General features: G+C 40.3%; 1 protein-coding gene across 2 annotated transcripts in view; it reads right to left on the reverse strand.

Annotated features, from left to right (window-relative positions):
* The window catches only part of plppr5b (phospholipid phosphatase related 5b), a 115,323-nt gene that overhangs the window by 20,752 nt on the left and 71,925 nt on the right, over positions 1-22,646 (reverse strand). For both annotated transcript variants that reach the window (XM_075452563.1, XM_075452564.1), the window contains one exon: positions 11,831-12,081. In XM_075452563.1, coding sequence (XP_075308678.1) covers positions 11,831-12,081 — 251 coding nt within the window. The remainder of the gene's footprint in view (positions 1-11,830; positions 12,082-22,646) is intronic.

The following is a 22,646-nucleotide window of genomic DNA, read 5'->3' on the forward strand; positions in this document are numbered from 1 at the left end:
CACATCAATGCGAGCAGTGGCAAGAAGGTTTGCTGTTTTCTCTCAGCACAGTGTCCAGAGAATGGAGGAGATACCAGGAGACAGGCAAGTACACCAGGAGACGTGGAGGGGGCCGTAGGGTAACAACCCAGCAGCAGGACCACTACCTCCTCCTTCGTGCAAAGAGGAACAGGAGGAGCCCTGCAAAATGACCTCCAGCAGGCCACTTATATGCATGTTTCTGCTCAAACTGTCAGAAAACGACTCCATGAGGGTGTTATGAGGGCCTGACGTTCACAAGTGGGGCTTGTGCTTGCAGCCCAACACCGTGCAGGGCGATTGGCATTTGCAAGAGAACACCAAGATTGGCATATTCGCCATTGGCGCCCTGTGCTCTTCACGGATGAGAGCAGGTTCACACTGAGCAGACGTGAGTGACAGATGCGACAGAATCTGGAAACCCCGTGGAAAACCTGCTGCCTGTAACATCCTCCAGCAGGTTTTCCAGGAAGCTCGGGGCGGAGTCTGGTTCAGCTCCTGCACTCTCACTTGTTTATCATCAAAACACCCTCTTAAGGATCTGCAGGAGCAACCAGTCTCTGCCATATTGTCTCACTACTTCAGTGGTAATTCAGCCCGACTTCTGTGCTTCATACTTTGAATCTGTCTTTGTGCGTTTACCTTGTTCTCCAGTGTTCTCAGTGCTGATTCCTTCATTGCTCACCTTGCTTTGGATTTCCAAGCCAAGGATCTAGCATTCTCCTGTGGATTACGAGACACCTACCTGCTCACTAACTGAACCTGCTCGCCCCACCGCTGACTCAGCACCACTGCACCACAACCAGCATCCTCCTCTCCACTCTGGAATCAGTAAGGATGAACCCACACCATTACCTGGATAAATGTCTCTCTCAGACCATCTCTAACTATCTCCCTCAGAGTTTCCCGTTCTCTTGGATCCACTCTCTGGTTCACCACATCTCCTGCCTTTAAATAAACCTTGCCTTTTTACTCAAAACTTCCAGTGTCAGTGTCCGCTCTTTTTGTGAGTCAGCCTGGCATTAGCCGTGACAGCACATTCTGGCCAAGAGATGGACTCAGTGGACACTTTCTGTTCAGCCCTAACAAAACAGTCATGCTCAGAGAGCATGAGAAAGCACAAACAACAGGGTACCAATAACCAACGACTAAACCAGGTTGTTGAATTTCTTCAGAATGTTCATGAACATCTGTCTGCTTCTCCTCCAGAAACTCTACCACCAGCCAAACCTGCAAGTCCGCCTTCAGTCAGCCATGGCGTTACACCTGAGCCAGTCTTCTGTGACGCTTCCTTTCCCAACCCGGATCACTTCTGAGGTGACATCAGCAAGTGTGGAGTTTTTTTACGTCAGTGCTCATTAACCTTTCCTTGTTCCCCACGCTCCTTTTCCACCGATTTCCTACATCATTGGATTGCTTAAGGACAAAGCGCTGGACTGGGCACTAGTCCTTTTCCAATTTTACTCAATTGACTCTTTTCCTTTCACCTCTTTACGGGAGGAGTTAAGGAGAACGTTTGACCACCCTCTTTGCAAGGTTAATGCAGCCAAAAGACAACTGAATTTAAAAAAAGGAAATCAGTCAGTAACAGAGTTCATTATTGATTTCCGCATCTTAGCTGTAGAAACGGGGTGGCTGCCCAGCGCCCCCAGGGAATTCTATTAAATGTACTAAACGACCAAATGAAGGACCAGCTAGCTTCCAGGGAAGCCTCCTAGTTACCATGGCTATCCGTATCGACAACCGGCTAGCTTAACGGAGAAGGGAGAGGGTCTCCCATCTCCATCACTCTGGTCTTCCCACAACATGCTCTCTTCGCTACCTTCAACTGGACCTGCCAGTGTCATCCCACTCTGAGGAAATTCCCACGCTCATGCAGGAGGATCGAGCGAGACATACACCTGAGGAGACAGTTTGTCATGTAAAGGCTAACGACTGCATCTATTACAGCTCCAAGGGTTATTACATTTCTGCTTGTCCAGTGCAGCCAAAAGACAGAGCCTGCCAGTCGGATTACTGGTGGGTGGAGCACAGAACAAAACACCTCCTCGCTTTACTCTACCTTTACGACTATCCAACTTGGTAAAACCACCCGAGAACTTCTGGCTCTAGTGGATTCGGGAGGAGAAAAAAAAACCTTCTAGACCCTAGTGTGGCCTCTCAGCTTTGAATGCCCCTGGAGCCCCTGCCTTCACCCATCATGGTCTCAGCATTGTATGGAGGTACATTGACCATCATAACCCATAAAACCAAACCCATCACCTTTAATCGTTTCTGGAAACCACCGAGAGCTAATTCAATTCCTTCTGTTCTCTGTCTCTAGCGTACCCTTAATACTTGGTTACCCCTTGTTAGCACAACATAACCGACACATTCTTTAGTCAGACTGAAAGCTGGAGTCTTTTCTGTCTTTCCAACTGCCTCAGATCGGCCCTCCAGTCTTCCAGTCACCCCCGTCAGATACCTCAATTCCTGCTGTTACGGCCAGTGGCCTTGTGGTGTGTGTGTTTCTCTTCTTTCCCCACTCTACATCATGCAGTCCCCCTGAGTCGCCAGCAAGCTCCATTGGATGCAGCCCTTCCCGTCTCTCCTTCCTGGGTGTCACCCACAGACTTCGTCACTGGCTGGGCAATTGAGTGCTCCACCTATCCCTGAGAAGGACTGGGATATTTAAAACCCTCACTTCCTTTTGCTCGCTGCAGCTGTTCCTCTGGTTTGGAACAGTTTGCCCACTTGTGTGTTGTGACTCTGATCCTAAGCTTTGTTGCTTGTGTGTTGAGACTGATAAAAGCTGGTGTAGCTTTTGCTAGTACCCTTTTGGGTATCCTGATTTTGTGTTGCACTTAGATTTTCTCCTTATTAGTTTGTTTTGTGTTCCAGAGCCATTTTGGCCTCGCTTTAAGTTGAGTCCCAGTTTTGTTTTGTATGGAGTTTGTTTTTCATTAGTTTTTGTTTCTCATGTGCCACACTCCTGTTTGGAGGATATTATCTTTGTTTCTGGACCAATTTTAATCCAACAAAATAAACCTTTTTTTTCTTTATCAACATCAAACTTGTCTGGGATACTTAATGTCACATCTCTCACCCGCTGGCCGAGCCGGGATGTAACACTGCGCAAATTTGTCTTTGGTTCCCACTATTTATCATGACCTTGGCACAGCTTTCAGCAAAGATAGGGCCATGTCATTACCTCTTCACCGCCCCTACGACTGTGCTATAGACTTCCTGCCTAGAGCACCCCAGCCATCCAGTCGACTATATGATCTTTCTCGCCCCCAGGGTGAGGCAATGGAACACTAAAATCTGCGAGTCTGTAACAGCAGGGATGAATGGATTCAATTAAGTAGAATCAACATTTCACGCAGTAGTAGCCTCCACACTGGAGCTGTTTCCTGAACAACAACCATGTGACAAATGCATGTTAATATAAAAGCTGACCTTGTTTTATTGCCAAAACAATACACTTGTAAGAGATGCAGGAAGGAGCGTATGAGATATAAAATAGACATATATAACTGTATATACTAGAGGAAGCATGTCTATATTTGGCTCTTATCACTCATATTGAGTGAGGCAGCACATAGCCTCCAAGGACCTAATTGTAATTTTTATTTGAGTGCACAATTTCTTCCAAGGCCTGATCAAATGTAAATTTTTTCCCCTTACTCCAATTTATTCATTCCTCATCTCATAATTCATACATACCATGTTTTCCCACTTTCAGTGTAAAATGGCTGAACAGTACAATATTTTTTTAATTCATGGCTAGATATAGTTCTTCTCTATAAACAGATGAATGAAGGTGATCTATTTGCATTTTCATAGCTCTCTGGAACCCATGGTGTGTCCAAGAATACTGCTGTTGTAGTAATGTTCCACATTTCCTTGTGCCATTCCTTGACACATGGCATTAATATATCTTTTATAAACTGCTGTTTGACAATTATGCTAATACACATTTTCAGTAGTGACAAAAATAGCCTTAGTGTTCATGATGCTGTGAAGCATATCCTGTTCAAGTGCCAAAATTAAAAATGCAGTTTAGATTTTGAATATTTCATTTCACTTGAGCTTTTTTGATTATTTTATTTTCAGACCTATCTATTGACATTTTTATACTGCACTAAGCAGCATAATATGGATCTAAATAAGATCTGCATTTGTATAATTTTCCCCATCACGACACACATCTCTCTGAAAATGCAAAACCCCAGACAATATTGTAGCTAGGCTGTTGTTGTCCTGGTTACAAAGTGATTTGGATAAAATCAGTGGGGGAGGAGTGATATAGTGCACTAGATACGAAGTCTCTGGTGGAAGTTATTAGAAAGATGAACTGTTTTTCTTTTGTCAGTCTTAAACACGTGGATCCACAGCACAGAGGCTTTAAACAGGTCTGATATGAATTCATTTGAAGGTCTATTTACAGATATTGGGAAATTGTTTTTACTTTACCCTCATCTGGTGGACATTAATCAAATCAAACTTTTATTTGTTCGAGCTCATGACTTTTTGTTCGAGTTCTTACAATGACTGTTCCTATGAGTGGGTTTTAAGAAAAAAATTAGTGCTGGTTAGGTTAGAAAAATCCAAAAGCTTCTTTCACATCAGAAAAACCCATCAACAGTTCCCGAAATCAGACAATTTCCTTCAAAATGGTATAAACAGCATTTATACCTAGGTCAAGTGACCTTAACAAAGGTTACCTATAGGCTTCAGTTTTGATGAATAATTACAAAAGTTGACATCCTCATTCCATCTCTTCAATAAAATGCTACTATAAAGCAATATCTATCATAGGACCAATGAAAGCTTGTATGCAAGAAACGTTTGGGACTTTTTATTATAAAATTCTGCTGATCTACTCTTAGACAAGGCTCAAACATCTGGATTTTAAAAAACCTTGAGTCAAAGAGCTAAATATGTCACTGTTTTCAGGGGTCTGGCATGCCAGAGGAAAAACTAAATACGTACAAAATACAAACCATCAAAATATTCTCCATTGAGAAGAAGACATGACTTTAGATTTAGTTCTGACTATAGATGTTTGGGGTTTTTTGTAACCTGCATGGGGTCGGTAATGAGCATGGAAATTTATCTACTACAATATGGGTGGTTGTTTAACTGGTCATTCTTTCTTAAAGTAATTTTGTGTTGAATAAATGCACAGGATCAAAATTGAGTTTTTGATTGTAGTACGTCCAACACCATCACGCTGTGGACATTCATGACAATCTATCACTCATACATATAAGTATAGTTGAATTCAATGCAAGAAATTGTCCTTAAGTTACGTGCATGGTGATTTTTTTCAGATAATCTGTGGTAACAAAATCAGGATTTTATTAGAGCAGTCTGAAAATGCATTTGGCCCAGGGAAGGTTGACATGTAGATTTAAAGGCCTGATTTTCCAGGCAATGACGTGTTTAGCAATCAAACAAAAGTCATAGAAAAACATGTGAATGAGAGCAACTTTATTGAGAATTTGGATGAAATAATATGCACTTACTCTTGACCATTATTTACAAAAATATGAAAAAACATTTTGAGGATGTGGTGGGCACCTAGGCCTTTCTAAATCTACATTTTCATGCCGGAGTTATTTGATCCGCAGCCACATTAATGGGTGTGTTAGGATAGTCGGGAGAAGCTTGATGCCATGTAAACATGCTAGTGTTTACTTGTCTTTGCACATTATGTATACTGGCATTTTAATTTCATCAGCAAGCCTTTGATGTAATTTGGAATATGGTGATTTTCTTTTCATAAATCCAATAATTAGTCAGATGATCTTCAAGAAGTTATATTTGCGTTGTGCTATGTAATGTTCTATGCCTTTGTAACTAGTTGTGAGCAAAACAGCTCCACTGCCCCTTCTGATATGTGTGCATGGCCGCATTCATGATTTAGTATGTCACTCTTAGCATGACAGTCTACCTGCTCCACCAGAGTGGACATATTCTACAGTGATATGTGCGAGGATGTATAAGTGCTCATTCTTTACTGGGTCAAGATGATTTACCTCTGTTAGTCATTATGGTTTCACAGAGCTGTCACATATGATTAGGTTTAAACATAGATCCACAACAAAACCTGCTTGCTGACTTCTGTAAAATGCAAAGACATATATATTTAGACACACCATTTACATCTATGATCTATCTAACCACCTATTTATTTCCATTGCACGTTTTTCATAGCAAGCTGACAAATTCTCTAAACTTATATTTTCTATTTAAAGTCAGATATGAGTAGCTGTTGGTGTGCTCACTATATCATGGAATATCAAATAATGTGGAAACTTCAAAGTTTCCACATTAATTAGGCTGATTTAAGGGAGAGCCGTTCATCTTGTGCTCAGACATTGATCTCTCCTTCTAGCTGAGGGGGACCTACTCAGCCAAAGGCACGCTGAGTTGTAGAGCTAGCACTGACCTCTGTGCTAATATATCAAGTTGAAATAGAGGAAATCTACAAGAAATATTTGATTGGAAGCCCCCATCAGTTAGATGCATGACACAGGTCACATAGATGAGTGTTATTCACTTCATTTGCCAGAAGTTTTAAAGTTTTAGCTGAGAAATAAAAATTAATATAACTAGATTATAGAATAGAATAAGAATAGGTTAAATGACTGTTAGTATGAGAGTCTTCTTTCTCTTGAAATACATTTGTCTATTTTGAGGTTTAGAAAAAGCAAAAAAGTAATGTGGTCACTTTTATTTTAGAGATTTTTGTCTGAATTTTTACAATTGATTTAGAAAATAAACAGAAGATGAAATAAACACGAACTGCAACCCGATATTAAGGTTTTTTCTTTCTGTCTATGTTTACTGTGATTGCCTCATTATAAAGACGAACAGGTGGTACATTTTGTAAGGTTCAATGTAAAGGGATAACTCATTTATCATTAAATACTTTTTTTCTATAGTTATTTTTTCAATCACCAGTAGGTTGGCAGTTCAGTTTCTTAAGGATTCCAATCTGCAGTACGGTGTTGGACCAGTTCAACAGATGGCAGGATAGTACCCAAAAGAGGGATCAGTACAAACTGTTTGTGACTGGACTGCAGACAAGGGAAATGTAAGCATAAAGAGAATTACATTGTCAGTCAGGTATTATTCTATCTTAAAGCTTGCCACACTTTGTTGGAGAGTGGCAAGCTCTAAAGCTTGGTAATGTAATGTCTCTTATACTGTAAAAACATGCTTCAATGGTTATTGACTGTTTGTACATGAAGTTAGATCCTTTCAATCATTAGATAATTTTTAAGATTTCATATGAAAGCACAATAAAGTACTTTTACCAATTATAAATGCAAAGAAAAGTATTCAAAAGTTTTGAAAAACTAGAACATTCCTTTCAAAGCCTCAAAATCTCATCTGCCAGCACTTAAACACACACACACACACACACACACACACACACACACACACACACACACACACACACACAGGTCTCAGAAGGAGCGTCCCTCTGTATGTTTGTCAGAGGCAGCTCAGAACCAGTGCCCAGCCATCCACTGTAACAAAATATATTCATAGATTTAACCAGACCGCATTTTGCTCACTCCCTCTCCATTTAGCTGATGAACAGGTGCTCCATCTCTCACTCATAAATGTGAAAATAGGAGGTCGATCCACTTCGTCATAACTTCAAGTGGTGTGATTCGTTACAGTACGAAATGTTACATAAGTTAAATTAAAAAGTCCAAATTTCGTTAAAGAAATTGTAAATATCTGAACCCAAATCAAACACCTATGTCTGTTTATGACATATGTTTCTGTTGTAATAGCCCAGCCCTCCACTGCAACAGTGTATATGCACAGCAAAAAAATAGCACAGTAGATTAAATGAATCAGAATGTATTTCTCTAATATTTACAGTAGACTGAGTGACTAATAATGTGGCTCTACTTCCAAATGACTGGTTTAGATAACTGAGTTAAAACAGACCCTTTTGGCAACATGACACATGATGTGATCTAAAAAAAAAAACTGATGTGTATTACAGTTTTTCATTACCAATATGCATAAGCCATGAGCCTATTGTTTGGACGACATGATTCCATCTTGCTTCAGGTTGCCTAGAAATGACATAGCTCTACAGTGGAAATCTGTGCCAAGACATTAAATTATGATTCACAACATTACTGTGACATTACCATTTGAGTAGGGTAATCACAGCCTTGTTTCAATAAAACCACGGGTTCAGCCGCTGCAGGATAGCAATGTTTGGTCCTGGCATTGCAAAAATGACTAAGATAATGAGAATTTGAAGAGGAGTAATCATCATCTCCTCAGAGCTCTAGGCTTGTGTGTGTGTGTGTCTGTGCATGCGTGTGCTGCTGAATTGTACATACACAATGGCCTTTGCTAAATGACCTATATAACAGAAGCAATCTGCTCCCCCTATCGTGCAGGGAGTCACTGATGGTCCAAAGCCAGCATCCATCGCTTACAGGCAGTCGAGCAGACGCCAGCAATCTGACACAGAAAATTTAAGGAATTAGACTATCGGCGAGAATCAGAGTCTTTCTGGAAATGTTTGATTTGTTCATTATCCTTAAGTAATCCAGTGAGTCACACAGGGTAGGAATTTTAACAAAAGAGGTTAAGACAATAATCAAGACTATGCTCTCCTTTCAGAGTTGGACAAGATCTTTTATAATAATGTTAATTTTACACAGCTACTCTAACTGAAAAACTGGATTTGTTGTACAGCTAAATGTGGTTGGACCACTGAAAGGCTTTAAAACAAACCCTGACTAATATGAATTGCATTGCTTATTAGATGAACTTCTGATTTGGCTATTTGAGTTTGACATTTAAGACTTAGATGTCATATTACAAAACAGTTTTCCTCACCCACAGTCTGCCATTGTTGCTTACATCACAGTACAGTATGGTTAGTAGCAATGTCTTCTGGTTTGAACAAACCCATTCTTATTAGTGAGTCCAACACTGATGACATTGAAATGTACAAACAATGAAGAAGATCAGAGAGAAGAATGAGGAGTAGAACAAAGTTCATAGTGTCTGCACAACAGACAATACTGTAGGTGAAGCACATTCTATCATTTGTGATTTAAGGCAAACATATTGGAACATACAGAGTATTCTATCTGAATTACTGTTTATGGGCAAGGGCATGTCAGACGGTGGCTAAAGCACTTGGCTTGCTCCATGCATATTACAAAAGAATCTACTAAATCATACTGCAGACAGTTGTATTTTGCTTATGTAAAAATACAGTTGGCTCATCAACTGGCAATATTTTGAAACAGATTGGGATGTAATATGGAATTTTTATACAAATCTTATTAAAAGGCTCTTTTGCCTTAGCTCTAGTGGACAAAGATATCAAATGGATCCAGGAAGAGCTGGCAAAAACACAGCTGCAGGTCAATTGGAAACTGTTGTTGCAGCTTCTCCCTGTAGGAAAACTGTGAGGGCACTCTTTTACTTCCTTTGTTGTCTTTCGACAAGAAACGACAATAGAAAGCAGAGCAGTGTGACATATCAATATCTCTACTGCTGGCCAATAAAAGTTGATGTAATAATTTAACAGTTTTAACAGCTTAGACGATCTCACCTACGGCAACCTTTCCTTTAATAAACCCTTGAATCATTAAAGGAACTTTAGTTTTGTTTCCTGAAATTCAGTCATGCAATGGATTTGAGTGTGGGGTCCAATTTCACATAAATAACAGTAACTACAACTAAAGAACATCTAACAAAGTCAATTTAACAAAAGAGATAACACTCATATCTAGTTGATATTGATGGGGGAAAACAATAATTTTGTGGACAGTTAATTGTTTCAGCAGACTTGAAATTGTCTCGAGATTTAACATAGATAGTGTTAAGCATTACACTAAATTTCATCTAGAGTGACCAGACATTCCAGTTTTCTGGGAAACAAAGCCTCAAATCAAAATCACCATATAGGTTGTTGTTTGAAACCCTTAAACACAACCCATTAAGGTGTTCTGTAAGTTACCATCCCTGCAGGCTGCAGGGGGAAAACATGACTCATTGAAGCAGATGACACACTTTCCTTTAACGAGTCACAAATTCATAATACGGGGCAGTCGTGGCAGCATGTTATTATTGGGATGTTAAATAGTACGCAGCTTATAAAGTGATTTCACTTGTCATTTCAAGCTTTACACATGTCATGCACATGCACATCTTCCAACAGTATCAAATTGGATCAGGTTCTTCTTAGCTAAGGACAATAAACTGACAATGATGAAAGGCTGGGGCTCTCTGACTCCATTGCAATTTGCCAAAGCAAATGTTTCAACACTACTGTGTCTTCATCAGATTCAAAGTGGATACAGAATGGAGGCAGGCAATCATAGTCAATCTCACATAGATTTGCATTAGGACTGGAAGAAAAATTAAACTTCATTGTAATTCTATTGGACAGACAAAACAAGAATGGGTCTTGACACAGTAAGTATCCACATAACACACTGCTGCCATCAGAGACAAAACAAACATCTAAAATTGGTTACTACATGAGGAAATAGAAAACTGTACCATACATTAACAGTGGAAGATTAACAGCACAAAAAAACAGCCTCTCTCAAACTAGCATAATTGTGAACCTTGGCTATGTATAATATCAAAGAAAACACGATAAATACAATTCCTTATTGATTACGTTAATAAACTATTTTGTAGCACACATGAATTTGTTGAAATGTGCTTGCGGTCTGGTTTTTGACCCACAGTTTATAGGGTAAGGGCTCTTTTACACCAAGCTAATGTCAAGAACTAGCTGTGACGAAAGGGCGACCTGCTGGGTATCCTCCTGTTGCCAGTGTCTGGTCAAAGAAATCGCAATTGCACACGCAGCAAAGACCATGTCCAGTTGCCAGTTAAGGCCAGTGTTTCCCACACATAGACTAATTTGTGGCGGTGCGCCACAGATTCAACACTATAAAATATTTTATATTTTGAATACAATGTTGTCCCGTCCCGACCCATGGCAAACAAGCGATTACGCCTTCTTTATAAAGTTAACTAGTCGCAAGTTTGCCAAAAAAAAAAAAAAGTTGGTGGGTTGTCGAGGTCAAAACACTAGCAGCTGTGAATCAAATAAAGTAGTTTTTTTAAACTCTTACACTGAATGTTTGCTGCTTCAATCCAGATGAGTATTGAAAAATATTTTCCGAGATTGAAAAAGAGACGTGCGTGTTGAGGATGAGGACCAGCCTGAACCGGAGGTATCAGTCTGAAACAGAGCTGAACAGTCCGACCAGTGTAATTAGCTATGTTATTAATTTGTTTACAATGAAGATGTGAATATTAATACAATAAAGTTCTGTGTGACCAATTATTAACGAAGGAATTATTTTGAAGAATTTTTATTTTTAAACCCCCCCCCGTGGCCCACCACCACACATTGCCTTCACATCTGTGGGAAACACTGAAGGCACACCACTTAGACATGTGCAAGAGGATAGCTCTCTCCAACGCAGAAGGGGGCTGTAGTCTATTTGTTGTATTTACCAAGTGAACTGGCATTTGCTTATCACGTTTTTGATGATATAAAGGTTTGTGTGCAGTACAATGATATGGCTATTGAGATAACTGTTGTGGGAGTGGTGTTGACAATGTTTGCCCTGTTGGTTGTGAAAGATAAGAGGAGGCAGAAACAAATAAATGAGGAACAAGTTAATTAGCATGCTGCTAATTAAGCATGCTAATTGTCAGAAAAGGTAACAGTTTAACAGAAAAATAAGTTATTTCATACATCAGACATTTTAGGAGTATAAGGGCCTTAAAGCCATAAACTCACAGCCAGATAGAGTGCAGCATAGACACTGAGCGCAGCCTCCTTAGAAGGGAAGGTCTTGCGAGCCCGCAGGATGTCATCCTGGTTTCCTGTGCAGGCCTCCTGGTGGCTAATATAACGGAGGGCCTGTTGGCATCCCAGTGCCGTGTAGTTTGGCTTGCAGACTGTCAGGAAGTAGGGTGCCAAGTTTCCTGTCACTACCTGCCCTGCATTGACGAAGATGTCAACAGTGAAGAGACCAAAGGTGTAGACTCCTGGGAAGGAAAGAGAACATGTTAAAAAAAGGGAGACACAGGAGAGACATAGAGTCATAGATCCACTAATTGACACAATATTGGGTTGTTTTGTTATTCATGTTATGTTATGATCTTGGTTAACTGCTGGTGATGAGTTCACCCACAAATTTTTTTTTTTTTTTTTGCAGTGGCGATAGTAATTGATAAACACTCACTCCCAGTTACTTCTTGCCTTAGTTGTCATTTTTATGCTATTGCTAGGAAAGAGAGTTCTATAAGTGTTTTAACATCAAAAAAGGTCAATGACTCACATCTTAAGTTGTAGAGCCATGTGCAGTATTGTTTAATGGGATGCACTCTCCACATATTCTGCCATCCAGTCGGAAGAGGAACAACGGTTCATATTAATAGATATTTAAATGGCAAATGATCCATGCATATTTTGACACATTTTTAACCTTCAAAAGTACTTACAATTTTTTTATCAGTCATCAGTCGATACACATTTACACAGTGATTCTTGCTTGTACACCTTTTCTCTATCATATATATATATATATATATACACACACATACATATATATACTCAGTGTGGGGTTCAGTGTTTTCCCCAAAGACATTGTGATTAAACAGCTGACGTTTTGATTGGTGGCAAACCACCCTAATATCCGATCCACAGCTGAACAGCTTAACTGCTTAAACTGCAGTTCGGTCCAACTTTCATGACAATTTCAAGTAGCATCCCAGTGAGCCCTGATCAGCTCAGACAGCAGTGTTCAAAGCAGCAATTATGTTGTCACTCAACAGCACACCTGCCACTCTGTTTCAAATATCTGTTCTGTGCATAACAGAATAGATGTTAAGGAGAAAATTATAACTATTTTGATGATCCTCTGTCAAACTAACTGTAGCTCTTAATGTGTTGCACATTGTAACATTAAATAAATTAAATGCTGCCAAGTTTTCTTTCCAAAAGAAACACAAGTCAACAAGAGGTGTCAGAGGAGATAGTGAGCCCAAGTATAGGTAAAGTTAATGTTTTGATGACAACTATGCTCATTACTGCAGACTCAATGAAACTTAAACAACTAAAACATAAAGCAAGAAGATTTTTTTTTAATTGTTTCTTATCAACATCTTCATGTTTTACATAACCACATTATGCAGGTAAGACTCATATTAATCGTATCAATATGAAATGTGAGAAAGCTCAGACTTCTTTAGCATTATATCTCATTTTCTAAGCTTGTAATCTTGCAAGGGCAATAAATATCATGGAGCACAACTCTGAATCACTGTTATGCAGTAGGAATTTGTGAATGTAGCCATTTGGATAAAAGAGTCCTATGTATGAAAGACATAATGCTATTGATTCTTTTTTGTTATGAATCCCACGTCTGAAAAAGATGTAACTTATATTTTCAGTGTGAATGAATCCTTCTAAAACCAGGTGCATCCTATTTTCAAACAGTAGAGACACTGTTCTTCACGCTACGGTGTTATGTAAGACAGGTTCATTGGGACACTTCAGTACTAGGAACACAATTCCCTATCATCAACACGTATACACACACACCCCTACTGTGTCATTTAAAAGGTGCAACTGTGTGATCTCATTGCTCTTAACCAAGCCAGCCAGGCTTTACGTCTCTGTGACTGAAGGTCTTTAACAGAAACAATTGCATCCCCTCTACTACTGCCCAGTCCTCTGTCACACTAAATTACCAACAAGGTGCTTAATCAGCCAAGTTTTTCTAACACACACACAGAAAGGAGTTCAACACGCCAGAGTCACACACAGAATTCCAGGAGGTGCCATTTCCTGGGTCTACAATAGCAGCTATTCCAATCACTGTCAAGTGTTTGTGCTGTTGGGAACTAATTCATCTGAGGATCCGAAGGGCATTTAAGTAAAATATGCTCATAAGAAGAGGCAGCAAAGTATCACAGCCACTGAGGCTGGTTCCTCTGTTTGAATAGAAGTTGCCTTTGTTTTAATCACTCTCTCACTCATGGACTGTGATGGGGCTCTAGATGCTGACAGGTCCATTTCTTAACAAGCATCAAATCGTTTTTGTCAAGCATTGTGTGACTCAGTTGCCAACTACTTGCCAAGCAGTTCATCATACTGACTGTGTCCCACTTTTAGATATAAATGTGGAAATGTGTGCACTTTGTGTTTTACGGTTGAGTCCCACCTCATACCCCCTCCGTCCTGACAATATTTGGATTCAGAGAGAGACAACCATAATTGCTTAGTAGGGCATGAATCAAACTCAGTTTGTCTACTTCAAACAATGAACGGCTGCAGAGCCACTGTGTAGCCATGCATGTCTTTGTTCTAAGCCATCTATTACAGATGCTCATTGGGTATGTGCGATCCTCCTGTTTTAGTGTTTATTTGTGTGTGTTGGCCGATTTGTGCAAAATTCTTCTTTGATCCAGTGCCAAAATCTCCACAATGCTGGAGTGTTATGCACAAGCCAGTCTCAAAGTTATCACAGTTCCCCAGACTCCACTTGTGCTCACATGCAACACTTTGGCACACTCAAGGTATGGGCAGATAGCTGATGGACACAGAATCACACAGGGCGAAAGTGTGAATCAATATTTTATGACTTATATTCATCGGACAAAGATCGATTTGGAGATTTTCTTTCTGTTGTTTGACCACTCAAGAGGAATTTGTTCTGTATTGAAAATGGCCATTTTGTTGAACCTGCATTCATATTTGTTTGAAAAAAAAAAAAAAAAACACCTCATAATTTATGTAATACAGGTAAATAAGCAAAGCACTCATAGTTGGGAGAACAAAACTAAGGTGCGAGAACCTTTAAGTGGAGGTAGGCTAATCTTAAAGCTACAGTAGGCTCTTTTGCGGTGAAAATGTGATCACTCTAAGTTTTTTCATTTGTGAACTCATCAGAAAGCCCTTCGTAAAGCTAGAACTGCTTATTATCCATCATCAGAAGAGAATAAGAACAATCCCAGGTTTCTTTTCAGCACTGTAGCCAGTCTGAAAAAGAGTCCCAGCTCTGTTGAGCCAGGTATTCCTTTAACTCTCAGCAGTGATGATTTCATGAGCTTCTTATCAATAAAACTGTTTCTATCAGAGAGAAGATTGATGGAGTCCTTCCCACTATTATCAGTGATGTATCATCAAGTACAGCAGCTTTAGAGGTTTCCTTAGAACCTGATTTGTATTTAGACGGCTTCTGTCCAGTTTATCTATCTGAACTAACGACAGCAATAGTCTCTTCTAAACCATCAACTTGTATTTTAGACCCAATCCCACCCAGACTGTTCAAGGAGGTTTTCCCCTTAATTGACACTTCCATATTGGATTTTATCAATCTGTCTTTGTTGACAGGATATGTACCTCAGCCTTTTAAGGTTGCTGTAATTAAATCTTTACTTAAAAAACCTACTCTTGATTCAGAAGTGTTAACTAATTACAGACCTTTATCCAATCTCCCTTTTATGTCTAAAGTTCTTGAAAAATAGTTGCAGCTCAACTTTGTGATCATTTACATAGAAATAATCCGTTTGAAGAGTTTCAGTCAGGATTCAGAGTGCATCATAGCACAGAAACAGCACTGGTGAAAGTTACCAATGATCTCCTCTTAAGCCCTATTCGGACGGGACTAGTTTAATGGGGGGACCTGGGGTAAAGTAATAATAACCGGGAAATCTAGTCCCGTCCGAACGCGCCATGTCAGTAAAGATAGCGGAGTATGTCGGTAAACTTTGCCGAGAATTCTACCTCCTGTGAAACGGTCCGGAGTATCTACCATAGGTAATACTAATCCCGTGCGAATGCGACCTTCGGTAATAAGTACGGAATATGTCGTCACATCCTTTTAAAGAGAGAAACAATTAGGTGTGTCTGTTTGCAAACATGGAGGTTCTGGATGAAGCGCTACTTGCAAGCACGCATGGTCGGCGCCATGTCTGTTTACAGATGGGGTTTACGGAAGTGAAATGAAGACGTGCATGGCATCCAGGATGTGACGGTTGTGCGTAACCAACAACTCCTCCCATGTTAGATGAATATTACAGGGATTTCTTGTCCCGTCCGAATTGGTAATTTCTTCTCCCTGGCGTCGTCTGGTTAACCAACATTACCATACGTCCCCCCATTGAACTAGTCCCGTCCGAATAGGGCTTTAGCCTCTGATAGCGGACTTGTGTCTGTGCTTGTCCTGTTGGATCTCAGTGCTGCATTTGATACGGTCAATCACAGTATCTTATTAAAAGAGACTTGAACATGTTATTGGGATTAAAGGAACTGCATTAGGCTGGTTTAAGTCATATTTATCAGAAAGATTTCAGTTTGTTCTTGTAAATGAAGAATCTTCCTCACACACCAGAGTAAGTCATGGAGTTCCTCAGGGTTCTGTGCTTGGACCGATTCTTTTCACTTTATACATGCTTCCATTAGGTAACATTATTAGACAGCATGGCATAAATTTCCATTGCTATGCTGATGATACTCAGTTGTACTTATCTATAAAACCAGATGAACCCAATAGGTTGGTCAGACTACAAGCATGTCTTAAAGACATAAAGACCTGGATGACTCAGAACTGTCTGCTTCTAAATTCAGACAAAACTGAAGTCGTTATGTTTGGACCTTCAGCACTCTAGGGAGAAATTGTCTAGCTATATAGTTACTCTAGATGGTATTTTCTTGGCTTCTCATACTACAGTGAGGAACCTTGGAGTTATTTTTTACCAGAATTTATTAATTGACGCGCATTTAAAACAGGTTTCTAGGACTGTCTCCTTTCATCTTTGTAATATTGTTAAAATCAGGAACATCCTGTTTCAGAGTGATGCGGAAAAACTAGTCCATGCATTTGTTACTTCAAGATTGGAATACTGTAATTCTTTATTATTGGGCTGTCCCACATATTCTCTGAAAAGCCTTCAGCTGATCCAAAATGCTGCAGCCAGAGTTCTGATGAGAACTAACAGGAGAGATCATATTTCTCCAGTTTTAGCTTCTCTTCATTGGCTCCCTGTTAAATTCAGAATAGAATTTAAGATTCTTCTTCTCACATATAAAGCTCTTAATAACCGAGCTCCATCATATCTCAAAGATCTCATTGTAAGATATTTTCCTAACAGAGCACTTCGTTCCCAAACTGCAGGTTTACTTGAGGTTCCCAGAGTTTCTAAAAGTAGAATGGGAGGCAGAGCCTTCAGTTATCAGGCCCCTCTCTTGTGGAATAAGCTGCCAGTAAATGTCGGGGACGCAGACAGCCTTTCCACTTTTAAGACCAGGCTTAAAACTTTCCTTTTTGATAAAGCTTATAGTTAGGGATGGCTCAGGTGATCCTGAAACATCCCATAGTTAAGCTGCTATAGGCTTAGACTGCAGGGGGACCCCATCTATATATATTATTAATATATATATATATATATATATATATATATATATTATATTAATATATTCTAGAATGCGCCGCTGAGGGTGGCAGCTCGTTGGAGTAGCTCTGTACCTCACATTGAGATTTTTTCTTTTTTCTAAATTTCATTCCTGTTTTTTCTTGGAAGAAATTGCATTTTTTGGACAACTGTTCCTTCCTGCCTTGGATGCTGTGCAGCTGGATTGATTTTTCCCAATACGTTTGTATATTTTGCTCTTTTGTTATGATGCATAACCACAGCAACAGGGTGGTTTACATCAGGGAGCAGCTGATTAACATTGGAAAAGCAGAAATAATTCGACAACTGAAGCCAGAAATCCCACTGGAATTGAAAAGGAGGCTTCGTGGATGCAGAGCAGGAGCAAAGAGGAGAGAAAGAAAGAAGAAATTCAAACCATCTCTGCCATCCGTCATCATGGGCAATGTAAGATCGTTAGCTAACAAGTTGGATGAACTTCTAGCCTTGACAAGGACTCAGCAAGAATATCGGGAATGTAGCATTATGTGTTTTACTGAGACATGGCTGCAGGATCATATCCCCGACTCCAGCGTCTCTCTGCCAGGCTTCCTGACTGTACGAGCAGATCGAGATTTAAAGAGTAGCAGGAAAAGGAAAGGGGGTGGATTGGCAGTGCTTGTCAACAACAGATGGTGTCACCCAGGACATGTTACTGTGAAGAGTCGTCTCTGCAGTCCTGACATTGAACTATTGGCAGTAAGTTTTCGTCCATATTATTTGCCAAGAGAGTTCACCAGTGTTGTTTTGGTGGCTGTTTACATTCCACCCTCAGCTGTTGCCGACACTGCATGTGATGTCATCAGCTCCGTTGTTGCCAAGATACAGACACAACACCCCAATTCTTTTGTGGCAATATCTGGTGATTTTAATCATGCCTCACTCTCTGCTACACTGCCAACTTTTCAACAGTTTGTCAGCTGCTCTACCAGAGAAAACAAGACATTGGATTTGTTTTACACAAATGTCAAGGATTCATACATTTCCAAATCAAGACCTCCCCTGGGTAAATCAGATCACAACCTTGTTTTTCTCTGTTCAGCATATAAACCCCTTGTCCAGAGACTACCTGTCACAAAAAGGACTGTTAGAAAGTGGTCACATGAAGCTGAAGAAGCCTTACAGGGTTGTTTTGATGCAACTGATTGGATTTCTCTTTGTAAGCCACATGGAGAGGACATTAATGCCATGACTGAGTGTGTGACTGACTATATAAACTTCTGTGTGGACAACATCCCCACCAGAACAGTGAGATGCTTCCCTAATAACAAACCCTGGATCACCAGTGAGCTAAAGGAACTATTGAACAAGAAAAAAAGAGCCTTTAGGGAGCAAGACAGGGAGTTACTGAGGAGTATACAGAAGCAGCTCAAAGTCAAGATCAGAGAGAGCAAGGAGGTGTATAGAAAGAAGCTTGAGAGTAACTGCAGAGGAACAATATCAGAGATGTGTGGTCAGGAATGAAGAAGATCACAGGCCTCAAGCAGAGGGAGGATCGGATGGATGGAAGTCTGGACAGAGCAAATGAGCTGAACACATTCTTCAACAGGTTCAGTTCAGGAACAAGCTCACCATCCTCCCCTCCTGTTCCCAGCCAAAGAGACATCCCACTCTCCTCTGACCCACAGCTTTCCTGTAACATCTCCACCTCCACCTCAGTCATGGATTCTTCTGCTTCCACTAGTTTGTCTTCAACCCAATCAGGAGATGCTGCTGTCCCCTTTGCCTCCCCCTCCCACTTTTCTGTTTCTAGAAGTCAGGTGAAGAGGCAGTTGGAGAGACTGAACCGGAACAAGGCTGCAGGTCCAGATGGTGTCAGCCCCCGAGTCCTGAAGGCCTGTGCAGAGCAGCTCTGTGGGATTCTGCAACACCTTTTCAACCTTAGCTTGACCCAAGAGAAGGTACCACTGTTGTGGAAGACATCCTGTCTGGTTCCGGTACCAAAGAAAACTCACCCTTCAGACATCAATGACTACAGACCTGTTGCCCTGACATCCCACATCATGAAGGTCCTGGAGACACTCCTGTTGACCCACCTGTGTAAGCAAACCAGCACATATCAGGACCCCCTGCAGTTTGCTTATCGCCATGGAGTTGGAGTTGAAGACGCTATCATACACCTGCTTCAACAAACCCACTGTCATCTGGACAAAGCAGGCAGCACTGTGAGGATCATGTTCTTTGATTTCTCCAGTGCATTTAACACAATCCAGCCTGATCGGCTTCATCTGAAACTCCAGAAGACTCAGGTGGAGGCCTCAACAATCACCTAGATTAATGACTACCTGACAAACAGACCACAGTTTGTCAGACTGAAGAATTGTGTGTCTAACCAGGTGATCAGCAGCACAGGAGCACCACAGGGGACTGTACTCTCACCATTCCTTTTCACTCTGTACACTTCAGACTTCCAGTACAAGTCAGACTCCTGTCATCTACAGAAATATTCAGATGACTCTGCAGTTGTCGGGTGTATCAGAGATGGACAAGAAGCTGAGTACAGAGAGCTGGTGGACCGCTTTGTGGCATGGTGTGGGAACAATCATCTCATCTTGAATGTTAACAAAACAAAGGAGATGATTGTAGATTTCAGGAGAAAAAGGGTCAGATCGAACCCCGTTTCCATCATGGGAGAAGAAGTGAAGGTGGTTGAGGAATATAAATACCTTGGTGTTCATGTGGACAACAGACTGGACTGGAGACACAACAGTGAAGCAATCTACAAGAAAGGACAGAGCAGACTGTACTTCTTGAGGAAGCTAAGGTCCTTCAAGGTTTGCAACAAGATGTTGCAGATATTCTACAAGTCTGTTGTTGAGAGCGTCATTTCCTCTTGCGTCATCTGTTGGGGCAGCAGCATCAGAACCAGGGACCTAAAAAGACTCAACAACCTGATAAAGAAGGCTGGTTCTGTTCTGGGGACGACTGTGGAACCTCTGGAGACAACAATGCAAAGAAGGATTTTGCATAAAATCAAGAGAATTATGGACAACCCTGAACATCCTCTCCATGAGACTGTTATCGGAAAACAGAGTCTCTTCAGTCAAAGGCTTCTTCAGTTTGGATGCAAAACGGACCGCTACAGGAAATCTTTCCTGCCCACAGCCATCAGCATCTATAATAACGCCTTGATTTATTTGAGCTACATCAACATTTAATTTCCCTCTGGGATAAATAGAGTATTTTTGAATTGAATTGAATTGAATCTGTCACACCTTTCCTCACTTTACTCTCTTTTTCTCCCCGTTTAATTTCTCAAATGATATTATGTACATGTCACATTATTGTGGTCATTAACTTGTGTTTCCCTGTTCCAACAGATATCCTTTGAATGGTGTTACAGTGTTTTTTCCCCCCTCTTTTCTGTCTTCTCAAACCCCAGCTGGTCGAAGCGGATGGCCACCGTTCCTGAGTCTGGTTCTGCCAGAGGTTTCTTCCTGTTAAAAGGGAGTCGTTCCTTTCCACAGTTGATTTTTAAAAAGCATCCTGGGGATTTAGTTTTTTCTTATTATTAAAAGGAATGACTGGTTTGATAGATAGATAGAAAGATAGATAAATACTTTATTCATCCCAATTTGGGAAATTGTTGTTGCAGCAGCATACAGTAAAATATATGTAAACAATTAAAGTAAAAACATGCAAAAAGAATAGAATTATGGTTCAGATTGCTTGAGCTGCTTCTAATCTGCTTATCAAGCCATGATAAAAGTGGATAAAACTGCTTCTACGACAATTAAATCAATCTATCAGTAATAGGATGTATCGATAAAAAAGTTTATTTCTAAGGCTAGCTTCATACCAGCTGAATGGTATGTGTATTATGTGTGCGGAACATGATTCTCATTTCAGCTCCTGTGTTAACAAACCAGAACTATGTGAGATGTGTGTCTCAACCATGGCAAGAATTGCTCGCCAGCAAGTTTCCATTTTTACTTTCAACATGTTCCCTTTTTTTCCCCACTCATGAAGGAAATGTCTCAAAAAAGTCGTACACCTTTAACCTTAGTTTCAGCATGTAGGCAAAATATTACAGACATAAAAATCTATTATAATAGGTTTTGAAAATTCTTTTCTTTTCATCAACAGCATTTTATTAAAGGGGGAATTAGACTAAGCCTCCTATAGTTACAGCAGAACCCAGTGTTGTTAATACATATTTTGGAATGTAAGCTGAATCAAATTTTCAGTTTTTCTGTCTTCCTCTTTGAATGAGAATTAAAAAGTCACAAATAATATATTCACTGGTCTTCACTTTTTGATACATGCCAACCATGAATTTCAAAAAGCTCTGTGCATTAATGGCCATTACCAAAGGCAGAATATTGTGCTGGCAGGAGCATTACAGCAACATCACAGCAACGCAAAGGTCAATGCTTTGAAAACACACATGCAGCTGTGACAAAGCAGGTCAGCAGTGCACACGCAATGCATGTGCTACACAGCTGCACTGCGAAACCAGCATAGGGGCTCAATAAGGAGCATGCTGACAAATCAATCTACAAATAAAAGATATAAATAGATAGGTTTTTGCTTGACTTCACCTGCAGTTGAAACAGAGGGAAAAAAACAACAGCTAAACCTAAAACAAATTAGCTCTATATTAATGTTTTTTTTAAAAAACTAACACTTTTTTTTTTTTTTTAAATAGATGTCAGAGTCACTTTTATTGTGGGAAGCTGGTTTATCACATCAAGTAAAATGTTGTACATGGTTTAGCATAATCTAATAGAAGGGTTAAGAAAGGTGGTAGGCTCTAGCATGGTTGCTGCGTCTGCTAGCGTGAGCGGTGTTGATGACGTCACGATTTTGTGCCGGCTATATATGGTGGCGCAAGTCGATGCGCCAGTAGTTGCAATTTTCTCCGTCACAGAGGGGTCGCTGCTACGTGAAGGTTACCGCTACTCTACAACCACGAAAGTCGAGACGAAAACAATGCCTCTGTCAAGAGCAGGAACACTATCATCAATGATACTGCTGAAGTATTTGGAAGATGAAATGCTTAGTGTTCGTAAGTTCGTGAGCCAAGACAATTCAGTCAATAGAGGTCTGAAGCCCCCGCCATCACCACTTCGAGTCTCTGCCCTCTTCTTTGCCTTCACGTATCTGTCCCGTAGCTTCTTCCACACATTCTTACA

Source organism: Odontesthes bonariensis, chromosome 20, assembly GCF_027942865.1.
Source record: "Odontesthes bonariensis isolate fOdoBon6 chromosome 20, fOdoBon6.hap1, whole genome shotgun sequence".
In the NCBI taxonomy this organism is placed as follows: domain Eukaryota; kingdom Metazoa; phylum Chordata; class Actinopteri; order Atheriniformes; family Atherinopsidae; genus Odontesthes; species Odontesthes bonariensis.